General features: G+C 36.0%; 2 protein-coding genes across 2 annotated transcripts; both read left to right on the top strand.

Annotated features, from left to right (window-relative positions):
- The first annotated feature begins 1020 nt into the window (after positions 1–1020).
- Positions 1021–9723, top strand: Surf1 (surfeit locus protein 1). The gene is made up of 7 exons (XM_019048482.2): positions 1021–1244; positions 2341–2496; positions 2946–3067; positions 3939–4139; positions 4813–4983; positions 5775–5918; positions 7434–9723. Exons 1-7 carry the CDS (start codon positions 1176–1178, stop codon positions 7492–7494), a joined length of 924 nt encoding a protein of 307 aa, XP_018904027.2. The 5' UTR covers positions 1021–1175; the 3' UTR covers positions 7495–9723.
- Positions 9724–10393: 670 nt separating this feature from the next.
- Positions 10394–23522, top strand: LOC109034670 (RING-type E3 ubiquitin-protein ligase PPIL2). The gene is made up of 12 exons (XM_019047929.2): positions 10394–10674; positions 12857–12920; positions 13389–13599; positions 14614–14757; positions 15758–15923; positions 16383–16528; positions 18274–18397; positions 19171–19319; positions 20510–20661; positions 21229–21418; positions 21975–22114; positions 22987–23522. The coding sequence occupies exons 2-12, from the start codon at positions 12889–12891 to the stop codon at positions 23069–23071; spliced, it is 1539 nt and encodes a 512-aa protein (XP_018903474.2). The 5' UTR covers positions 10394–10674; positions 12857–12888; the 3' UTR covers positions 23072–23522.
- Positions 23523–24901: the final 1379 nt, after the last annotated feature.

Here is a 24901-nt window from a genome sequence, read left to right as displayed (position 1 = left end):
AGAGATGACGTAAAACTTATATGTGAAAATGATTCTCTGATATTATTTTTGTTATGAAAAGAAAACTGAACGCAGGATAATTCTGTCGTGCTAAAGAAGAACGCCGTATGAACATTCGAGAGTTGCCAAATTTCCTTCGATAAAATGTTTATTTCTTCGGAAAGTCATGAATATTTTTCCTTTAAATTTTCAGGAACTATATGTGAAATTGGGAACTAAATTATCTGAAAAATTGGGAGGAAAATATTCATAAATTTACCAGGAAATTCGCGTTTTATCAAAGGAAATTTGGCCACGCCTGGAGGTTCATACGGCGTTTTTCCTTAGCACGGCAGAATTGATATTCATTATCAATGAGTGTCCATGATTTCATAACGGGCACAACAATTTAGTTAAAGGTTGAGTTATTGTTACTGACGTCTGCGGTCTGCGGTTTGAAGTTGAGAGAATACGTATGCTTATTGTATATCTGGTACTAGTAGATTATTTGGATCCTTTTAGCGCCTTATTTTCTTTGAGAAGCAATTTCTGCTGCATTCATGCACGTTCCACGGCTTGAATCCTCTTTCACGCTTTTCACTTTTGATGTCAAACGGGACTCAAACGGTATAAGAATTCCGATATTGTCTATGCATGGCAGATGAAATAAGGGATGCTTTTTTGTTCTCCCAGTGATCAACTGGAGAGAACTTTTGAAATCTCTTCCGTCCTTCATTCAGCGGGTAAATAGGGGAATGGGTATGAAAATCCAACATTTTAAATTGTGCGGTTTAAAAATCAGTTAACCAATCGTCAAAGTTCAAATTGAAAACATAGAGGAAATATTCTCAGTGTTCTTTTGATTGTCACTCTGATTAAATTAATGAAAAATTAAACTTCAGCACATATCATCAATCATGTCAATATATCTTTAAGACGAGTTTTTGCATGATAAATCAGAAAAAAAATCAATGTATAGTCAAAGTGCATCAATTTCTGGAGCTATGCGCACTGGCAACCATGACTCCAATCGTAAATATAACCTAAATAAATAAATCTTTAACAGCAAGTTATCAGCATTGTTCCTCTGCAGTGTTTCTTTAACTAGTTATTACATTAATGATTAAACATTTATCATCTATGATAGAATCATCTTGTTTCCTCGTACCTCACGTTCAGCTAAAACATCGCTAGTCATGTGGAAATTCAACTGTTTATCACAATGTCGGAGATTATTGAACGCATCAGGTTCTGTGTCGGACCGAGTAGGTATTTTTTTTTACACTCATCGCACTACATAATTAAACGATTTTCTCATATAATCACTGTCAAATTACAACATTTGAAGATGAATATATTTTACAGCTGCCGATACTGCTTTCTCTCTCCATCATCAAGCTCTGAAACATGTGGATACTTGGAATGCGTCTGATGTCAATGTCTTAAAGTATCCTTCATCCCATATTCTTTTCAGCATGAGTTCTGGACTGAAGGTCTCCAAAAATCTTACTATTCCCAATAAAATTTATTATTATAAGTCCTGCACCTCATTACTCATTTGAACTATTTTACTATACAGGCGATTTGTGACTATTGCATGGTTCAATGATAAAGAATAAAGTGATTCTCAAGTGGAATTATCCATGACATTTCTGATAGTTAACATAAATCATGTCAAGATAGGAAGAGAGTGCTTGGTTTTTGCTCCTTGTGGTTCTTAGAGCTGTAATTTGCTGGTTTATGCATGGTCATCAGTGCCTGAGTCATGCATTAGTCTATCCTCTATCAGGAAGATCGGAGTGAGTGAATTTTCCTCTCCTCATCAGATCTCCCTGAAAATTGAAGAAGTGAGTTTTGTTACATTTAGTTAATAGCAGACTATTTGAAGTCTTTGGTGAAAGAAGAAATTCAACAAGATATTGTTCGCCAAAATTAGGATTTTGTCGATTTCCAACTAATCATGCTCCGCAGTAAGTGTTGCCAAAAATTAGCTTAGAAACCTTAAATTTTAGCTATGCACCATCAATTCTAACTTTCCTCAAGTCAATAGTGTTTTGCTTTCCTCCGATAACTTTTTAGTGCCCAAAAATTTTGCCATGAAAATAAGCAAACTTCTCTAAAATAAGTGTGACTAACACTGAAAATACATGCTTTTTTTTTTACCAATGATAATTTTTTAAAGCTCAGTCTCCAAATGTTTATGGCCGTCTATCTTGAAAAAAAAGTTTCATTCTTTAAGGCATAGGTACATATGAGAAAATCATTATGGAGGTATTATTTGTTTTTGCTTTTCAATGAGGCTCATTCCTTTGCAGGCTCATTTCTAACCTATCATTATTGAGTATTTTTTTCTTCCTTTAGGAGGTTGTCTTGAAGTCAAAGAAAGAACTATTCATCTTTCGTAATCAAAGTACTACTCCGGACTCCAGCAGTAATTTCCATGGAGGCCCCGGTCGATACCAAAGATCCCAAAGATACCAAAAACGTTCAACTTCAGTTGGTGATGTAGCATTACTGGTGAGTACGGCCCATAATCAGCTATATTTTTAAAGCCGACAGAAGTCACCCTGAAGAAGGGTTTTATATGATTCTCAATCAGCTGCTCCAAAAAAAGATTTGAAATCCTCATAAATCATAATTGAGTTTCTGCCCAATGAATGAGGAAAGTTCAGAAAGTTTTTTTTTTTTTTTTTTTTTTTTTTTTTGGCGCAGTATCCTTCTGACTATTGTTGAAATTTTTAATTTGTAAATTGACAAATCAATCAAATTTAATTTCTTTATGGATCAAACTTTAGCATAATAGGTTTAAAGTAAGGTAGTATATCAATTTGAAGGACGAGTCGTCAATAAGTGATTTGAAGCAATTCCATGTAAAGTTCTTTAAGGTTCTTTCATTTAAGGTTTCAGAATTGGCAATTATATAGTGTCTTCAGTTAATGAAGTATGATTCCCTCTTCATTTTCCAGATTATTCCAATCGGTTGTTTTGCTCTTGGATGCTGGCAAGTTAAAAGGAAGAAGTGGAAGGAAGACCTTTTAGAAAAAATTGAGTACCAAACAACGTTAGTCCCTGTCAATTTACCAGAAGAGTAAGTATTTAATTTTTTTAAAAAATGCATGTTGTCAATTAAAATGGTAATATTTTTCAAATTTCTCAAACCGCATTTGTTTAAGATATCTTCACAAGCATTAAACTTTATGTTAAATATTTCAATAGCTATAACCATGTCTTTATTTTTGGCTATCAAGTTTACCAAAAAATTTCAGCCAGCTGAATGCGTTGATTCGTGAATTTCATGAAAAAAGTTTAATTTTGAATTCTATTTACTTTTGATTTCTTCTAATGAGGCTGTTTTTCCAAAGTCTACAAGTTTCAATTGATCAGAAAGAAATTAATGCAACATCAACAATTCTCCCCTTACCCTTGGTTTTTTTTTTATTTTTGGTGCTTTCAAATAGATACAAAATTTCAGCCCCCCAAAAAAATCTGGCAAGGGGCGGGGGTTCAAAGATGAAAAATCGATGGAAAACTTTGCCCCATAACTTTTCCAGAAATCAATGTCATTAATGAATATTCAGTCAGCATATATTAACAGCGGGCCAATTATTGAAACTATGTCAGCCTAACACGATAAGACATAGTCCTATCTCAACCATGCAATATATCGCAATTTGATGTCTTATCGGGTTGCTTTTTTCAATAATCGGCCTGCAGCTCAATATTCTCTCCACAAGGGTTGAAGAAAAACAATAATTACTTCAAAAAGCACAATCGTATAGTACTTGAAATACAACTACAGCAATACACAAACCTCTATATCTGTTGCTGCCAGCGTGTGTGTTTTAACTTTACATGTATAGTAAGGCTCCAAAGCAGCTTTTTATAATAACTTCATCTTTCTAGCCCAATCAAATCATCTTCTGGAACCACACTGACCTTTATCATGTCCTTGTTCTCAGTTTATCAAATATTCAGGAGTGGGATTACCGTCCTGTGAGGGTAAAAGGAACCTTTGACCATTCCAGAGAAGTTTTTCTAGGCCCAAGGTCATTGTTGCTGAATGGAGCAGCTGTTAGTCAAAATACAGGACTTCTCTCTACACAAGACGCAAACAAGACCGGTTATTTAGTTATAACGCCATTTAAACTTTCAGATAGAGAGTAAGTACTTCCACTTAACCTCTTTTCCAATCTACTATGATTCTTTTCATAAAGTTTGGCAAGTAGCAAATGTTGGAATTTTTCCTAAAAACAAAAATAAATGCAGGGAATAGCAGCTGCTGCTTGTTTAGTCTCTTTCTGTCTCCCTCGAGAGTTCTCAAGGCAAGTATTGTTAACATCTTCATTTTGATTTCTCAAAATTCCTGCTCCTTTTTTATTTTCCGACGATTTTATTTCCTTAAAATTTATACGGAATATTCTGCAAATAGTTGAAAAATCAAGGAAGTTTTTAAGAAATTACTTTGACTAGTTTTTCAAAGAAAAAATAAAGTATGACAGAAAGTCTGAAAATTGCAAATGGAGGTATGGAGTTTTTCTTCTGAGCTTTCGTTTTGTGTCCTAGTGAACCTACTTATTACGTACATATGAGGGTTTTAAAACGGGGTTTCTAAAATGTTTTGTTTCTCACACCTATAGTAAGAGTTAGTAAGCAACACCTTAGGGTAGTAAGTGACCTTATTAAAAAAAATACTGATGCAAAGTCGCAAAACCAGAGAGATTCGTCAAGTGAAGGGAATAAATTGAAGGCTTGGTACTGTGTTAGTGCATTCAATGAGCTTTTTAAATTATTTATGTGACATGTACATTGTTTATTTTTTTCAAAAAATTTCAGTGTGTCAATTCTTGTGAATCGAGGATGGGTGCCTTCCAGTAAAAGGGATCCACGAACAAGGTTTGCGGGTCAAGTTGAAGGAGAGGTCGAATTAGAAGGCATAGTAAGAACTGCTGAACGTAGAGCTCCATTCATGAAAGAGAATAGGAATCCCCACCTTTGGACCTACAGGTAGCTTCTAAAATTTTAATTCAACATTTTAATAATCATTTAACATTTCTTAAAAACTAGAGCAGTTTCAAGCCAAAAGCCGTGCATCTCCTTAAGCCAGAAGGCTCGTACTGCTTTGCCCAAGAAAAATGCTGTATGAGCCTTCAGGCGTTGTCAAATTCGCCTCAAAAATAATGCAAATTTTCCGTGAAACTTGTGTATAGTATCCCCCCAATTTTTCTGAGAATTTCACCTGCAATTAAATCAATACAGTGTCTGAAAGTTTCAAGCAAAAATATTCATGAATTTCCTTAAATATGAATGTTATTTAAGGAGAACTTTGCCAAATCTGGATATTCAAACAGCATTTTCCGTAGCCTGGCAGTACAAGCGTATAGCACTGCCATTCAAATCTACACCAAGGTGTCTACAAGTCCGGAAATAGCACTGATTTTTTAAGAGCAGTCCGGAAGTACTGAAAAAGTGCGGAAATTCTGTAAGAAGGTCTGGAATTTTTTTCATTTCTTGTCATTTTAGTCACAATTTGAGCGAGAAATTCAAATTTTTGAAATTTTTCGAATTTTGTCAATTGGAGGTACTGAAAAAGTACTGAATTCTTCTGTTAATAAGGTACGGAATCTCTTGGGATTGTACTGAAAAAGTACTGTAAAAGTACTGATTTTTGGTCAGCCTGTTTTGGTAGACACCCTGCACACGTTTCTATCCCGCAAAATGGTCTGTTCCATTTTGTTTCATATTTGTTTGCGATGAGCCCTTGGCAGTCAAAAACTTAAGTTATTTTATTTTTACAGGGATATTGAAAAGATGGCTCAAGTCCTTCAAACCAGTCCTATTTTCATAGACGCAAAAGTAGAGAGCTCTGTGCCTGGTGGCCCAATTGGAGGTCAAACAAAAGTCGATTTATGGAATGAACATTTCACTTACATTCTTACATGGTAAGACTACTTCCCATTGATGCTTCCAATCGTTTAAACCTTGAATTTTGGTGGTGTTGTTTTTGAAGCAAGTATCGAAAACTGAATCATCTGAAACTTGGTTGTAAAAGTGAATTTATTTTTGTCCCACAACAGGCATATCTTTGCATTACACTCCGGCAATTTCATGCCCTGAGCATAGTAGATCAGTATTTTAAATAGCTTTTTCTCTATACTTGATTTTTTATTTTTGAAAATGCCAACAATCTAACTCAGGTTTGCTTTGACTTTTTTGGGAGTTCTTCTTAGTCAGAACACTCACCGTAACCTGCCATCAGTAGCCTAATAATTATTCTCATGGTCTCCATTGGCGGATCCAGCAAATTGGCAACATTGTTTTTTCTCCATTTAAACCTATGGAAATGTATCGATTTTTGTAGGAGCCAAGTGCTCAGACAAGTATCGATTATTTAACATAGGTTTAAATGAAGAAATTCCGGTGTTGTCAAATTGCTGGATCCGCCTCTGATGGTCTCAAGTCTTTCCTCCTGAAGATATGTAGTTGTATATGAATGGTGAAATTGCAAAAATGTGAATCTCGGGTTCGCAGAATTGCAGACTTTCTGCCGCACTTCATTTTCTACATGAGAAACCGCTAAACATTATTTCTTGAAAGCTTTAGTGATATTTCCTCTTTATATGAAGAATGTTCTGTACAAATTTCAAGCTATGATGTTGGTTTTGTCTCATTTACTAGTGAATGACAAAAATTTTGAAATAACGCAACCTGGATACGATTTTTTGCTGTTTCACTGTCTATATTATCAATTTGAATTATAATGACTATAGTTTTGAAAAAATGGATATTCTGTAAGGTTATTCTTTAAAATGAATCAAAATTTAAAAAAATGGATATACTGTAAGGTTATTCTTTAAAATGAATCAAATTGTTATCAATGCTTCTCTGAAATCCATATTTTGGAAACCTATTGTGAGGTTTTAAATGGTGATTTTTAGTATGATCATCTCTTATTAATCTATCCAGCCACCGACGTTTCAATTATTTAAGAAAACCCATCCACTAATCAAAATTTGAAGTATATCAATTGCACACAGAATGCATCATGTCACAGCCAAGGGCCCTTCCTAAGTAAGAGAGCACTCAATGTTATTCAAATCTTGTTCTCTTTACACCGCCCATTTTCGAAAAATTAAATGAAAGTGCCCAAGATTCGGTTCAAAATGTCTCAGTTTTGGTGTTATATTTTAGCCTTGTTTACTCCAGTTCCGTAATTTTACTGAAATGATTTACAGTGAAAAGGTACCTTTAGCATTTTCTCATGATCCTTGTTTCTCTTCCAATTCAGCAGATATGCACTCCTATGATTTTTTTTTTCTTTAGAAAAAAGAGCTAAAAGTGCAATTTCTTCGTATTTTGCAACTGCTTTGTAATTTTCTGCCATAAATTTTTGTCCATAATTTTCTATCGACCCCACAGTCTCATAAGTTTCTGTCTAATCTCATCTTACTTTTCAGGTATAGTTTGGCTATTGGAACCGGGTACGCATGGTACAAAAATTACCTTAAGAAGGTATGAAGAAATTGAATAAGTAATATGAAGTACTGGGAGGCCTATATTCTCTGGAGATCAGAAATTTATGACCATTATTCTGTCGAATATGTTATACATTTTACCTTTGTTATCATTTTGTATGTTTTAATGTATTTACTAAAAATGAGTTATGTTTTTTCGAGAATGTTCAAGATTTTTTTAGGTTGTCTTCAGGAGGGAAATTTTTTCCTTCCACATATACTATCTTGTACTTATTTTTCAAGACTGATTATTTCAAACTTACGAGAGAGTTAGTCTAAGGTCACTTCTTTACTGGTAGAACTTGTGCAAAGAAAAAAGGGATCGTGAAAAAATTGTTCAGAAACATGAAAACTTTTAAGTACAGTGTGGACTAAAAATTATCCATGAATTCACCATGCTTCATCGGCATCTTTTCTTGAGTTGAGTCTTGGTGGATTGAAAGGGCCAAAAAATGGACGCATTAGTCATAAATTTAGCAAATTTCCTCAAAGAATGAAAGTTTCTCTCATGCTTTTCAAAAGGTTAGCATTCTATAAAGTTACATTTTATCAATCTTGAAAACGGAAGTGGATAACTAAAAAAATCGTCTTTGAAAGCTTAAAACCTCATGATTTTATAGTATCTTTTTAAATTCATATCAACATTACTCATTAAGATTCGTCCAAGTATTTTTTTATTCATCCCATTCTGACAGCTCAAATTCTATGGGTTGCTTCATGTCTTAGTCTCCAATTAGCCATATCTTAACTGCTATATCACTAAATCACTAACACAGATCACAGAATTGCATTTTGGCCACTATGTTTGATAATCTAAGAAGCAATCTTAATTCTTGTTTTTCCTTGATATTTATTCAATTGAAGTTGAACATTGTATTTAGTTCATACTAAGTCATTTGGGGTTTGAAAACACCGAAACATCAGCTAGGTCAGAATCATTGCCTCTGCATCCTTCCGGAAAGAAGACACCACCTGTTGTAATTGGAAATGTGAAAGTGCTATCTTCTTTCCAATAGGAGGGACGGTGACTTTCTACAATTCAACAAATTCATCACTTGGTGAGCAGCATTTTCATTGTCACAGTTAATTGGAGAGCCTCTGAATGCTCTGAATTCGTGTCTTTCAGATGTATTTTTCTGACAACTTGAATTTTGCTGCACATAGTCGTCTCAAAGATGCAATTCAGAATTAAAATTCTCGTCACTACGCATCAGTCACTTTACTTTGTTTTCAAATTTGGTCCTCCCTCTACAAAAGTCCCATCTTATTTAAGTATGGTAACAATATCTGAATATTCCAAGGACTTTAGCTGTTAGTATGCCAGGTAAATAATTGTCCAGTGAACCTCAAATGTCTTATCAAGCCTTTTGTGTATCAATTGACTAATTTTTAAACGCACATTTGTGCTCTTCTTGCTCTCTTATGAATCTTTTTTAATAGTTTTATGGGGTAATTTTTCTTGAAAGAGGCCACCCATAAATTACATAAGGCATTTTAATTGATTTTTAGACCAGCCTTCCCTACCACCACCACCACCACCATCATCATCATCATCATTAAGGCACCTGCATGGCTACTCTTGATCCCCCTAAATAATTATGTGAAGGTGGCCTAATTCTTCATGGATGAGGGAAAACGCATGATTTTACAAGAAATAGTGTTAGTTCAAATTGACTCTGTCTGAAGAATCAAATGTATTCTAGGGTAAGTCATTTCAGTAGATAGCAACCATAAACATACACAGTGCTTGAAGAAGAAAAAATAATGAAAGATAAGACAAAAAATAGCGTGAAAAAGAAAGAAAATTTTAGACACCTCTCAAGAGAAATCTCTATCTTCTCTCCTTTCTGGGAGGCATTTTGCCATACGTAAGGCAGTGCTTGACTCCCTCTTCCTTAAGGCACCTCTTTGCTCTTACGCCCTCCTTAGGTGCCTTACGCTCTTTATGGACGGCCTCTAAATTGTAACAAGAATAAAATGTCAAGAAAAAACGAAATTAGTACACTTGTATGTCAATACTATTCCTTCAAGATCACAATCATGACACAACAAGATTAAGGGTACCAAGAGTAAACTGTATCTTCTCTTGTAATTACTCTTTGATTGTTCGGGTAATGCTCTTTGTTTCCAGACTCTTTTAGTATCCATCCGTGTGCATTTTATGTCTGTGTAGAAATACTTTCTTGTAACTCTCTTTTTTCAAGATTGCGCAATAAATCAATGAAATGATCAATCATGTTTCCACTCTTTAATACAACTTCAGATTTTTGAATTCATAAGGAGGTCACCATAAAATTATTGGTAGTGCTGAGCAGAGAACAATAGATTTATACTCTTGTATCGTGAAAGATGTATCGACAGTGAAACTCTTAAACAACGTATCATGTTTGTGGTATTCTAAAATCTTCGCTCATATTTCCGCCCTCAGAAATGCAAAATACCATACAATGACACAAGCGATAGTCCTGCACTTTCAGTTAAAACCCCATCTCTCCTCAGTCCCTACTGCATAACCAGCCCAAGGCAACTGTAAACTACCAAACTCGGGTCACCTAATCGGGGATCGAACAAGGGACTTCCTGGTTATAGAGCCAGTGCCACAACCACTAGTTGAAGTTGTTTAATTTAATGCCTCTAGAAGGCAGCTCAACTCAGCTCTCAAATAGGGAATTTCAAAAACAAACCCATTTCCAGTTAAACAGTGTCCTGCTATAACTTCTTGGCTGGAAATGCATTAATGAAAAGGATCTTCGATGTAATTTGAATTTACCGCCGTTTTGGTTCGAACACAGCAGAACTTTCGGAATGAACCGGTCTGACCGTCTTGACCAATCAAAATGCCTGGTTTGGAAATTGCCGTAAAATTCCTATTATTTAAAATTTGGAATGAACATAAACTGAAAACTGAATGAAGATGAATCTCTAGCACTAGTAGCTCTTTGTTTTTCACAGTTTTTCATCAAATTTTCGACTAGGATTAGAGCTGCGTTACATATTCATTTTGTGTGATTAAATTACTTTTCGCCGAACAACCAATCTTCATCATCCACTCGCCAGTTGTCCTACTTGTTTGGAAGTTGCAGCAGTTTACTCTGATGCAGTGCTTCGGCGTCGGCCTCGGATTGAGTCCATTTTTGAACGTCTGAACCTCCAGCCTCTCGCAGGGAATTTTGAGGAAATTCACGTGAGATACTTTTTTTCTATTGCCCTCTTTTATCGTAGAAGTGCCTTACATTGACGGCTGTAGCTTCAACATCTTATACCACATTTCCCAAGACTGATCACAAGGCTCCGAAGTTAGTCGGCAGTCCTGCGGCCTGCGGTTGGCTGCAAGTTGAAGCGCGTTTGAGCAATGATGTTGACTATTTGTTATCCTACCGCTGATTAATAGTTCTCACCGCTTAGTAACTAAGAATTGCACGACGCCGCTGTATGAAGAGTCCAACTTGAGCTTGAAATACAGTTTCTCCGACAGAAAGTTTATTTTAGAGGTTAGGTTTCTCACCTTGTGGTTGACAATAAACTATTAAGAGGTGCGTTGTCGAAGTCAACTTTCCATTTGCGTTGGGCTTCTCAACGCTAACGGATATCACGTGACAGTTGACTTACCCGTTGGAAAACGCGTTGTTGGTCGTCTCTGTTGACTAAAAATTGTTGTGTTTTGAATGTGACACCGCGTGCGCAATATCATTTAGAGGTTAGCTCAACGCTCTCAACTACCTCCTGAGACCGATGACTTGTTGACTTCCGTTTGGTAAACAGTCCAGGACATCGGGCAATCCCAACGGAAGTCGAACAACGCCGAGCGTTGGGCATCGGGTAATTCCATTGCCCAACGCTCCTCAACAGTTGACTTCGACAACGCAGCTAAGATCTGAGCCCTAAATGACTCGAAAGATAGGGGGCCATACTAGCAAAGTAATTGCAATGTGGATATTCACAAGGGTACTTCCCAAGTTGCTGCCTCCTATCAGGCTGAAAAAATTTGTACGAACCATTTGGATGAATCCATTAGAACAATTGTTTTTTTTTTTGTTTTTACGCATGTGCCCTGGAATCACCCCCAAAAAATTCCGAAAAGTCCGGTTTTGGGCGTGTGAAGACAGTGCGCACTGGACACCAAGTGTATGCCGAGTGAGCGAGGGGAAGGAGTGCTACTTTGCCCTGTCCAGCCCTCCTGGTGCACACTTGATGTCCAGTGGGCACTGTCTATGCGGGCTCAAAACTGGAATTTTCGGGGGGTGTTTCTAGGGTGCATTGGAAAAGACCAAAAAAAACAGGGTCCTGATGGATTCATCCTAAGAGTTGGTACAAATTTTTTCAGCCCGGTCGGAGGCGACAGCTTGAGAAGTTCCCCTGGTGTTAGCCGACTGGTTGCATTTTGATTTGAGCTGCTGTTATGGAGACTCATGATGTGCAGAGGATACAGGCAATTTGAAAAGTACTTACTGTGTATACGATGCCATGTGATGCAAAGAGGGTATGAAATGCGACCAAGGTACACTTTACTTCAGGTATGGACAAACGGGGTGCCGAAGTGGCAGCGCTGAGATTATAGGCCATCGAGTGACGTCGTAAGTTGTACCGTCTTTGCCACGCAGTTCCAAATGATGTTCTGGTAGATCCGTTAGCTTCCATAAGCCATCAGATGAATTTAAAAAATTGATAGAACTCAAAATAACGAAAACCTCAACTAAGAACACGAAAAAATAACACAAAATTGACGAGACCCACTCTTAAAACAGAAAGTAAATTAAGTTTTCAATATGGCGTCGCAGTCGTACCATTGGACGCTGCCAAATCTACGTGTTTCGACGACTTTCTAAAATTCCATTTGTCCATACCTGTAGTAGTGTGTACCTTGAAATGCGACCACCTTATGTACCTATCTGCCCTGAAGCATGCGCTTGTGATGACTTATTCTCAGAGTATATTTGCTGGATCTGCGTGAATGACAAACAGCTCCCGTGATACACACATCGTCATCCAAAGTCTGTATGAGTTAATCGTGTTTCCCCACAATTTTTTCATTAAGTAAAGAGTTATAAATCAATTAATGACAAGAAATTTTGATCGCAAGAAACACCTAAATGTACTTTACCACAGCAGTCCTCAAGTAGTGGTTCGCTAACTGAGAGTAAGTAAAAGTCAGCTGTTTAGAAACGAGTTTTACCTGAAGAGTTTTTCTATTCCAGTCTAAGTGTCTGGTCTATCATATACCAGTAAAACAAGATCAAAATATGATCTTTTCTTCCGTTTTCGATAATTGTGAACACAACACTGCATTGGTCTGGTAGGTAAAGTATTGGAAAGTTTGATCATTTCGCACTCAGAAAGCTTCTTACTGTTGTTTATTTCTGTTACAGTCAGGGAAAATCAGAACAAAACAAGCTTCACCATGGGAAAGAGACAGCACCAGAAAGATAAAATGTAAGTTCCTCCTTTCAAACTTGGGATATCTTCCTTACCATTGGTAGAAAATCAGGGAATAAATAGTCCAGAAAATTTTTCTACCGAACATTGAAACATTTCTCTCCGGCTAAAACATCCTAATTCTTTTCTTCAACCCTATCAAGAGCCTCTTTCATTCAATAACTGCCTTTCCACTTTCCGTGTTGTTAATGATTTCTGGACTTAGGTGATGTCATACCACGGTGAGTGAAACGAAGGTAGGTATATTCTTCCCTTTATCCAAGCATTCTAAGTAAATCAACTTAAGGCTCAGTTGCGTTGATTAGTTTCATTCTTGGCGGGAAGTTTAGCCTAGGCGGAAAAGTAGACCAATAAGATTCTTAGCTCTCTTGAGCCTTAAGTGATCCCTGAAAGTTGATGGTCCATGTTGACCGTGAAAAATTGTACTCAAATTATATAATTATTAACTTTTTTTCTCCTTGGCAGGTACATCACGTACAGTGAATGGACAACATTATATGGTGGAAAGAAAGAAGGACCAGAAGTTTCAAATTTTAGACGTCTTCCTTTCAACCATTGTTGTGTATCCCTTCAACCCTACGAGAACCCATATTGTGACAAAGATGGAAATGTATTTGAATACTTAGCAGTACTTAGATACATCAAAAAATTTAAGCACAATCCAGTCACAGGAAAGGTAACTTGTTACTTTGATCTTAAAATGAGAGTTTGGCACTTACTACTCCAGAATTTTTGCTCTCTATTGAGCCTAAAACATTCAACAACAACAACTGGATGTAGCCTTAACCAGCAAATTTCTATTTTTAGTGTGTGTATTGAGTCTTAAAATTTTTTTTTAAGTAAGATTTCTAGGGAAACCATTAAAGTTCATTATAATGTTCAAGAAAGCACTTCCAAGGGGAGGAGAAGCTAATCAAAATCTGTTAGAATCCAAAACCAAAAGTTGAGCTGACAGAGCAAAGTGGAACCTGAAGCTAAGTTTAGCCAATCAGCAAACGCCATTTCCTCTGCCTGACTGAGTCATCATAGCCCGCTAAAAAACATCGTTTCAAACAGTTTCCACTTCTGGCATTTTCGAAATGGGGTTTCTTTGTCATTTAAGGTTAAACAATTCCGAAAAAGTTTCTAGAGGCTTAGTTCTTTCTGTGCTTTCAGATAATGAAGAAAAAAAACTGGGTGCCGCTGATCCATTTGTAGGTCAATTTTTGAATCGGAGAACTTGGAAATTTAGACAATTTACCAATGTATTGTTGAAAATATTGATCACCAAATTGATCCAGTAAGGATATCAGCAAGCCAACAAAATTGTTTTCTAAGTTAGTCAACCATGAATAAACTAGTTGAAGTGAAAACATGTTCATTGGACCATGAAACTTTAGCCGATCAAATTTTTATGAGCCAGAATACCAACCTGTTTTCTAACCACTGCAGGGGCGAAAGGTTGTGGAAGTGTATGAATATTCTTCGAACTAGAAAATTACTATATTCTTTAAAAAAAAGGAACTGTTCTGAAGTAACCAATTTACTTATGATACACAAATATCAGTTGCTTACTTGTCTCAGCGAAGATTTTATATTTTAGAGAACATACTCTCCTTTTTTCTGTGATGTAAGTAAATGTTTTTTTAGGGGTGATACTTGATATTGAACCATGGAATAAGTAAAACATTATGTTTCTTCTCTGTTCTAGCCACTCGATGCCAAATCTCTTTTGAAACTCAATTTTCACAAGAATGCTGCTGGTGATTGTCACTGTCCAGTTTTATATAAACCTCTCACAAAGCATAGTCATATCGTAGCCATTGCCACAACAGGGAATGTTTTCTCACACGAAGTAAATACCCTTGCACTATTTCACATTCCTTCGACTTAATCTTTTCTCAATATTATGACGGACACTCAGTTCAAATCATTCAAATAGTTGGTAATCTGTGATCATCCTTATGGGTCAGGACTAAGCAGAAAACCTCAGAATGAAATTTTGTGCGTCATTACTGAGGAGACGAATTTGTATAAAATTAGTCAAAAAAAATATGCAAAAGTTTTGATTATAGTGGCATGGGTTATTAGACAAGATGCGAATTAGGCATTATAATCTATGTTTCATCATCAAAATTTCATAAAGAAAATGATTACACAACCAAAATTACTGAAAGTAACTCTAGACAAAGATAGTAATGTTTTTTGATGCATAAATTCTGACTTCGTGCTCATAAGAATCTAAAAAATACTTGAGCTAAATCGCACACTAAATGTTACCAAGACAGCCTGTGCAGTATAAAAATATTTAAACCTCTATATTTACATTGCGGCTTAGATATCGCATTTTGTTTTACATTTTGGAAAACACAGAGCTTGGAAGGATCACTGCTAATTTAGAAGTCTGCCAGAACTGTTTTGGCGCTCAATTTGATACACATAGAAGCTGATTTTCTTTTGGGCAAAAAATACAATTTTTTTTGTAAGCAACTCTGATATCAACATTAATATTTTTATTTTTGTCAAGCAAATCTTGTTCTGTGAAAAATTTTGAGAAGCAAATGCTTATCAGAATGCCGAACTTCGAAGTTAACCTAGTAGTCCGTTATGATGGTAAGTTTGTAGTAAGAATAAAGTAGTCAAGACAAAACCATTTCAAGTCCTTATCTGCAAAGTTTCCCGTTCTAAACTGTTTTATCACAGAGCCTCTAGTAGCAAAAATATAAACTGATCTGTTCTCAACCTATTGTTTGGGGTATTGAAGAGTGCTTTTAATTAATTTTTCAAATTTTTATTAATTTAACTTACTTATTTTATGAATTAAATCTCATTGATTTTGCTTTCCTTTTGTCCAGGCTATTGAGCAATTGAACATAAAGACAAAAAATTGGAAGGATCTATTGACAGATGAGCCATTTCAGCGGAAAGATATAATCACCATCCAAGATCCTTCAAATTTAGCCAAATTTAACTTGGAGACTTTCCACCATCTGAAAAACAATCTGCGTGTAGAAACTGAAGGTAAGTAAGCAAGTATACCTACAACAAATTTAGAAGTGAAGGAGTCCCGAGTCTTCCTTGTTTAAAATATAAGGAGCATTTTTTAGAAAAGTACATTTTCTTTCCTGTTAATTCATTTTTGTGGCGTTTTTTTGGTGGAAAGCAAAAACTATTTGCTATTCTGGGAGATTTTTCAGATAATTATGAAGAAGCAACCTTTTTACAACACTGTAATAGCTGGTTCCTTTTTGCGAAATGCGATCCAAATCGTCAATGTGAAAAGTCAGCGAATTTCCAATATTTTGGTCAGAAAAAACCTGGAAAAGTCAGCAAAGTTTTGCCCTGCTAGGATTGTAGACACCCTGATGAATGTTAAGAAGTTATTTTTTTACTTTTAAGTACCTTCCAATTGCATGAAGGATATCCATTAATTTAATACCTTATTAATGAAGTTGTGCCTCATGACTGGCAATTTTGCAGAGGAACTCGAGGACAAAGGGAACCCTGAAGCTAGGCTGAAAACTGTATCAAAAGAAACGAGAGATATCCTTGATGAATTGAATCGGGAATATAAGGCACCGGAGAAAGTAGAAGAAGATAAGCAAGTGGCTGACAAATTCAATGCGGTAGGTAGTTTGTTTTTCAATTTGATCCCTCTATATCCCTTCCCTTATTCCCTATTTCCGTTTTTCCTCTGTTTTCCAGTTGAAACTAAGTTCTTAATTATCTGGAAACATCCTGGTTCTTCAACTTGCGAGTATTTGATCTGTTATATTTTGTAGTAGTCTTTTTCCGGATTAACTTATTATTTTACTGTGTTTTTTGGCTGATTAAGTTTTAAGTTAGCCTAATTTCCTTTTTTCCTGAGCATTAAAGTAAGTACTTTCATCATCAGCATTGCAATTAGTATGAGCTTTTTTGTTTATTGCATGCTCAGGTTAAGAGAAAATTAGCCTTTCTTTACTGGTTACATTCAATTAATCCAATGAATTATTTCTTATCATCAACATGATTCATGCTGATTCTGAAGTTACTATGTTTAGCTGTGAATGAAATCTTCCAACAGCTCATTAGGAAAAGAAAAGAAAAGAAAAATTGTATGCCTTAAGGTGATTTGAGCGGCATCATATTTTGTGTCAGAACGGCATGCACATACGGCATGATACATCGCATCAATTGGTTTCATTTTTTTCAGCTACTCATCATTTTTCTCGAGTTTTGAGATTGCAATTCTGTTGTCAGAAGACTAATGAATTCCTGTACCAATTTTGACAAACAATTTCAACGCAATGAAGACGTGGTTTTTTAGAGGAAAAATATCGCATTCGATACTGGTATCGAAACTGCACTCGAATGCGATATTTTTCCTCTATAAAAACCACGCCTTTGTTACATTGAATTTGTTTGTCAAAATTGGTAAGTGAATTCTTTTGTATCCTGACAAGAGAATTGCGTTCTCAAAATTTGAAAAAAATGACGAGTGGCTGAAAGAATGGAACCATTTGATGCAATGCATCGCAAGTCACTCTGACACAAAATATGATGTCCATCAAATCACGTAAAAGAGAGGAAGTCAAGAGATGTCCATGTAAATGTACCCACTGTTCATCTCTTTTCTGTTTTCCAATGTTCACCTCTAAGTATTTTTCATCAGAAGTTCTTTTTTTCTCAGCTGGATTTAACTTTGTTCCGAGTTGCATTTTCTTAATATAAAATCGTTTAAAAGAACGTATAACCATTTTTTTCATAAAGCTTCTCATTACTTTAAGATATGCAAACATTTCTTACCCTTAAATAAAATAAAATATGTAATGAAAAAATCTCAAAAGTTGAAGTGGCAAGTGATTGTAGTTAAAATAATTGAAGTTCAATTTTTTTATTATGGAGTTTAACTAATTACTAATAAAGTGTTGACGTTCAATTTTTATTCCTATGATCATTGTGTAAGCCAATACATGTCTGGGAACAATGAAAGGTACACAATAATATAAAAATTGAATGTTACAAAATAATAGTTTTTTGGTTATTATTACGCATCCGCAACACCCCATGGTTAAACCTCATATAAGGAGCAATATTTAAGATAACAGTATTGACCATCAAAAACTTTCTTGATTATAATTTAATGTGGTTTCTAGTCTGTTCCACTCCCCTCCTGCCTCACAATTAAAATGTTTTTAACTGAATATTTAGCTCAGAAAAAGTTGATGTTTAAATAACCGGGAAAACAGAATAACTTAGTCGAAAAACTGCTTTTTCTTTTGAATTTACTTTTTGCCTAGACTCTTCTCAAACCATTTCTATCAACAGTACTTAACATTATGAGTCAAATGGTAGTAATAATAATTTAATTCTTTAAAACAAATTTTAGGCGCATTACTCGACAGGCAAAGTTGCAGCCAGTTTCACATCGACAGCTTTAATTCCTGAAACAAAGCATGAGGCTGCAATCATTGAAGAAGATGATGTAAGATATCAGCGAGTTAAAAAGAAAGGTATTTTGCTTTCTCTCATTTTGAATAGCATGTGAATTTTGTTTAACGAATTAGCTTCAGCATGAATAAATGACAGTCTCTCATCAGACATTGTTGCTCATGATGCAAAATGAGATTCATTCAGTATACAAAATCAGCGAAGTAGTTTCCTTTGAATGGGTTTCGCGTCAAGGTATCAATTATAGCACATGTAAGATGTTTTCTCTCCAAAATTTCATAAAGTAAACAAATCACGTAATGGAAAGTCTGGGAATCAACTCTTAAGCAAGGTATGAGTTTTTACAATCAACATTGGTTTAATGGCAAAAATACAAATGGCTTCATTTGTTGAATGTACCTTCCTTCGGTCTATCAAAAATACTTGGTAATACCTAGTTCCTTTAGGGGTTGATTTTGGAACCTTTCATCGTATGAATCGTTTTCTACACAATATTTTGAAGAAAAAATATGCAATTTTTTTGCTAGTTTAGACCCTGTCTATTGGCTTGTGTGCAAATTACTAGTTTAAGATTAATTGGACTGCATTTTGCAATTTGGAGCTATAAATTCTGGCTCTTCTGAAGAAACACTTATGTGCATAGGGAAACTAAAGGCACATACGTTTTTTTGTTGGGCCGGAATTTATAGTTCCTAATTGCAAAATGCAGTCCAATTACTGTTGCAATGGTACAAGCAAGTTAGTGTGCCAGAAATTTTTTGAGAAAAATCTCATTGGGGTGTATTACTGTTGAAATATTACTGATTAATCCTGAAATATTAACCATTTGTTTCAGGTTATGTCCGTATCGTCACTAATTTTGGTCCCCTAAACTTAGAACTTCACTGTGATAAAGTACCTAAAGCATGTGAAAATTTTTTGATATTATGTCAAAGAGGTTATTATAACAACACCAAGTTTCACCGCTCAGTCCGGAATTTCATGGTAAGGCCACTTTATTGTATACTTCATCTTCACCTCTCGTTCAAGAATAACAATTTTTAATCGCTTATAATGAATGGGTTATCTGCTTTTAGCGCTTCCTAAAATTTGCTGAACATGGTTAAATATTTTATAATAATTGAAGTGGCTATAGCCTTGGGAGTGTAGTTGCATTGCAGTGTTGGAGAGTTTATATTGAGGGGAGCAGACAGGAAAGACAGTAAAAGAAACAATTAAAATCACTCCTTTTTAAATAATTACAGTTATTGTTAAGAAGAGAAAAACCCAAGTCATTGTTGCCAGATAGTGCAGAAAAATCAGCACATTTCCCCATTTAAACTCATGTGAAACATCCGTATTTTATCGCATAATATGGCAACCTTGACCCAAGTATGTCTGCGAAAGCTACGGCCTGAATAAATTTTTGTGCAGTAGGGTGAGTCAAAGTGGAATATTTCTCCAAACCATTTGCGGCTAGTTTTATTTTGTTTGTTTCTGGGCAAAAAGCATTGTGTATGACCATTATGTGACAGAGTTATGAAAGTTTAAGACCATTATGTGACAGAGTTATGAAAGTTTAAACTAGGCCTATAAACTAAGAAGATAAACTAGGCCGAATTTTTGGAAAAGAACAAAGAAGCTGCTCCCCCAGTTCTTACTCAGTATTTTTTACACTGCTCCCTACACATTCCTTTCCCATACAAATGCAAGTTTTATTTTTTATTTTTTACTCTGAATCCACAAAAAACTTGGGGCATATTTTTTGTTACTACATTTCAATGCCTAATTTGGCTGGCTAAGCTGCATAGAACATGGTAATGATTAAAAAAATCGAGCTACAAGCCGAAAATAAGTGCAGTTTGAAATATTACTTGTTTAATTTATTTTTGGCTCGTAGCTTGGTTTTTTTTAATCATTACCATGTTTTTTTGTTAAAATATGTTTGCATCTCCTGAAAACGATACGCAAGGGCAAGACATGATGTAAATGTCACTTGTCTTGCTAATTTGCGGAGAGAAAGAAATGAATCAAGATTTACGATTTGTTAAATCAATGGATGGAGATTTTAATCTATTATTCATCAGAAAAATTTAACATCGCTCTTATGGCCTCCTTAAAAGGGACCAAAAAATCAATCCATTTATTCGGGGTCCGATTGATCGAGGTCTCACTAAAGCAATCTTCTTTTCTAGATTCAAGGGGGAGATCCTTTGGGGACCGGTCTTGGAGGAGAATCAGCCTGGGGAAAACCATTTCCTGATGAATTCAAATTCAACCTAACACACTCTGGTCGGGGAGTACTAGCCATGGCAAATTCTGGGCCCAATACCAACAAATCTCAATTGTAAGTCTTTTTCGCCTGATTGTCCTCCAGAGAACAGTTTTCACAGAAAGAGGAAGAAGCAGAAAAAAGAGCCCGGGTGCCGAAGCAGGGTGTCTACAAGTCTGGAATTTCAGGAAAGTCCGGAAATAGTTCCGATTTTTTAAGGACGGTCTGGAAGTACTGAGAAAGTGCAGAAATTCCGCAAGGAGGTCCGGAATTTTTTTCATTTTTGAGCGAGAAATTCAAATTTTTGAGATTTTTCGGATTTCATCAAATGGAGGCGCTGAAACAGTACTGAAATTTTCTGTTGAGGAGGTACTGAATTTTTGGGAAAGTACTGAAAAATACTGTAAAAGTGAAGTACTGTAAATGTGAAGCACTGACAAATTGAATCGATAACATGTAAACTCTTAGCCAAAATTCGGTAGAATGAAAAATGAAGAAATCTGTCATGTCCTTATCTTTAAGTATTTTTCAAGAAACAACTAAAATGAATGGTGCAACAGCCCAGCCTCATCCTCGGTTTCCACAAAAACATTCACTCCTTTTGATCAGTATGTTGTAATTATTCTGGCTTTGATTTTTCAGCTATATAACTTTCCGTTCTTGCCGGCATCTAGACAACAAACACACAGTTTTCGGGAAAGTTGTTGGAGGCCTCGACACATTGAACAACATGGAACAAATTGAAGTAGATAACAAAGATAGACCAATCGAGGATATCATCATTGAAAAAACGCAGATTTTTGTCAATCCTTATGAAGAAGTTGATGAACAAGTAAGAATTTCAAACAGTATCTACAAATTTATATTCTAATGGTCTATCCGTTGCTCTTGAAAGTAAAACTTACCAATTTACAAATTTTAGCCATGAATCAGATTTTTTATCTTAGACTTTCCCACAAACTAATGATCTTTTAAATTTTAGTCAACCTGTTCATCTGAGTTTCCTGAGAGTTATAATTCTATTCGAACGTTTTTTATCTTACCGTGAAGTCTTTCTAACTACCTTTTTTTTTGATGCACCGAGACAAACTTTGGAAGTACTTGAACATATTATAAAATCCCTGTGCCGTGTGGTGCGATTGCTTGGCCAGTGCACTGTGCAGGTTTAAGTGGTGTGACACTGCTGATCCTACAAAATATGAAAAAGAAAAGACCCAGCTTCTTTCATTCATATTTTATCATTCAGTGCTGTGCAATCTTCCTGAAACCCTCATTCATTTTAAAATCTATACCTTCAAACTAATTTGAAGAAAGTGTGTTGCAATTAAAATTGACTTTTGCAAAATTATTTTACTATGTGATTTTTTTTTTTTTTTATCATATTACAGCTAGCTGCAGAGCGTGAAGAAGAAATTAAGAAGGCGAAAATTGAACGAGTCAAAACACCTCAGTTAGCTGCAGCACCAGGTCAAGAGTTAAAGAAGTTCCGAGATGGAGTTGGAAAGTATATCAACCCAAACCTTACGAAGTACGTATCGTCTGTTGTCATATCTGTGTAAGGTATACAGGTTGTGCAAGTATATATGGCAACATCATTAGTGTATGATCAAGGGTAATGTTAAACAATTGAGAGTCAATTTAAGAGTTTAAAACAAATCTTTTTTGACGTTTCTCATGGATTCGAAATTTATACTCTGTTGAGCTTTAGGAGTAGAAAGTTGCGAAAGAAAAATTTGTTTCATAATGATTCCATCTTTGAACATAGTGTGAAGTAGGTACTTTTAGCACATTTTTATGTTGATTCGGCATATTACCTGCCTAAAATATATTTTCGATGAGCATTCTGAGACAATTCAATCGTCGATCTGATGTTCCTATTAAAAAAATATTTCATTTTTATGTTGGATTTTGAAAAAATTAGAAGATTTTGTATTCCTCTTCCATCCTCTGACTCAAAAAATTCTTACTTCTGCCTGTGCTGAAGTGCAAATGTTATTTGTCATTAATCGATAAGACGAAGGTGGGGAAAGCCATGGCATGCATTGACGCAATGAGTGGTTTCAACTGTGATATTCCTGCCATCAGTGGGCATAATTGGCATTTGGACGGATCCTGACATTATTGTACCATGAACATGCATCAGTTTCAATTAAAATTTGTCTTTATCTGCAGAAGGACTAATTTTCAATCCCACCAATGGAAAACCAAACATGTGATGATATTGAAAACCAGAAGCATTATGTTAATGGGGAAACAGCAATTTTCTCTTTTTTAAATTTAGTGTATTGATGACCAAACGTTGGTTTTGAAATAAAAGCACAAATTTCTAGCAGGTTTTGTAATTAGGCTCCCTAATTCTATTCTGGAGTTAAGTTTATCAATCAAAATTTTTCTCCACAGAGTGAAGCGAAATGATGACAGTCAGCCTTTAGAGAAAAAGAAGAAAGTCGATGGATACAAATTTGGCAGTTTCAGCAGCTGGTAACTGACTGAGGCGCTCATCAGGAAATGCTTGGAAAAAAAGCATCTGCAGCCAACACACTATCAGCAGCATAATTCGGAAGAATCGATCAACACGATTTTTTTTTTATTGGTATGAGAACCAGTTGTTTCGCTTTGAAGTGTAAATTCTCATTGCAGGTGGACTTGGCGGCTTTGAACCCAGACTACAGTTTTTTAGCTGTTTAATGATTCGATGGAGAGTAGGGTTTGAATCAAGGGATGCCTTTTTTTCGAATAAGCTCCCCGGTGAGATATGCAGGTAGGATTCTATTCACACATCTGCTAATGCCTTCAACGTAAGATGAATGAGTCCACAAAACCCAGTGTTCAATGGATAGATTAATGTACCTCAGAATTTACCGCATTTACAATTGCAAAAAAATTGCATTTATTACTTACACGCTTTCAAACAAAGACAATTTTTTTAAGATAAATTGGTACAGATTGTGCAGTCTTCAAAAATTTTTACCGACTCATTAGTCGGTAAAAATTGGTAACTGAAGCGGTGTCACTTCCGAGATGGATGACGTCGTCAACCAAATGGTTCAAAGTGCGATATCTCTGATAATATTGAACGTAGAAAGTTGCTGTTTGGAGTGATCTTATTAACTTTAGCTAATCCACAAGGGTAACGCTTCATCCTGTCTACAGTCCATGGACACCATGAACAAAAATCTTAAATTAGTGTGTTCAAACTATCCACGTTCACGGACTCCACAAACACAAATTTTATTTCAAACAACTGAAGAAATTTGGCACCGTGCATAAGTTTGTTCAAGTTCCAAGTTTTGAAAAGGGTCCAATAGAACCGTAGACCGCGCGACCATCGAGGTAGCCTCCCGAAACGAGGCGTGAACGTCGGCGGAGACGGGGATCTCTGGGGGGTTGGAGAAACGCCGTTGCAGCGTTGTGAGCTGTGCGTGCCTCCCGATGTCTACAGGCCAAGCACTGCTAAGCAGGTCATCGAAATGGCAGCACTGCTTTCTCACCTCTCGCTTGCTCCCCTCCGAGAACGCACTGGCCGTGGCTGTCTCCTCGCGCTTCAGCGATACAGCGTCCCGGAGGAGAGCGAGCAACCTATCAACGGTGCCAGGTGTTGCGACCCGGTAAGTGGCTGCGTCGAACCCTGTGATTGACTTGGCCGCGCCACGGACCCCAGCGTAGTTCTCAGGATTAATGCAGTCGCTCAGGCTCTTGACGGATTCGGGCGACTGCTGTCGGGCAGCGGCCAACAGCCTGCAAAAGTTCAAGTTTAAAAGTCTAAAGTCTTCTTCAAAAGTTGCAAGTCCTTATCATGAGTCATGCATAAGCACAGCTTTGAATAAGCTGTGAAATCTTGGTTTGTGGAGTCCACGAACACCTAATGTAGATTCAAGGTGTTCGTGGAACACATACTGAGTAGAAAGCAGAACAGACTTTTGATCACTTGGTAAGCCCATTTTGAAATGGATGAGCCTCTTCTTATTCCAATAAAATGCATATGCTGACTGTAGGCCAAACATATACTTTGGATTACCTCACATTTGATATGATGCTATTAAAATCACCGCTATATCAGTAGGTATGTAAACGCATGATTGATGTAAAACTCAAGTGTTATAAGCCTATCCTTTAGTAAACAAGATAACTCACTTGATTCTGGAGCAGAGGTTCCCACTGAAAATATACTTAACAAACCTGACTTTTTTGGTGATAAGTGAAGTTGATAAATTCACAGGTCCAAATGAAGAATGCCTCAAACTAAACGTTGTTAAAGCTGCAGGATTTCATACTCACACTTAAGTGATACTAAATTTGGACAAGTATCAATTTC

The sequence above is a fragment of the Bemisia tabaci genome, chromosome 8 (assembly GCF_918797505.1).
Source record: "Bemisia tabaci chromosome 8, PGI_BMITA_v3".
Lineage (NCBI taxonomy): Eukaryota > Metazoa > Arthropoda > Insecta > Hemiptera > Aleyrodidae > Bemisia > Bemisia tabaci.
The sequence above is the reverse complement of the archived record's forward strand: the minus strand, read 5'-3'. Positions and strand labels throughout refer to the sequence as shown.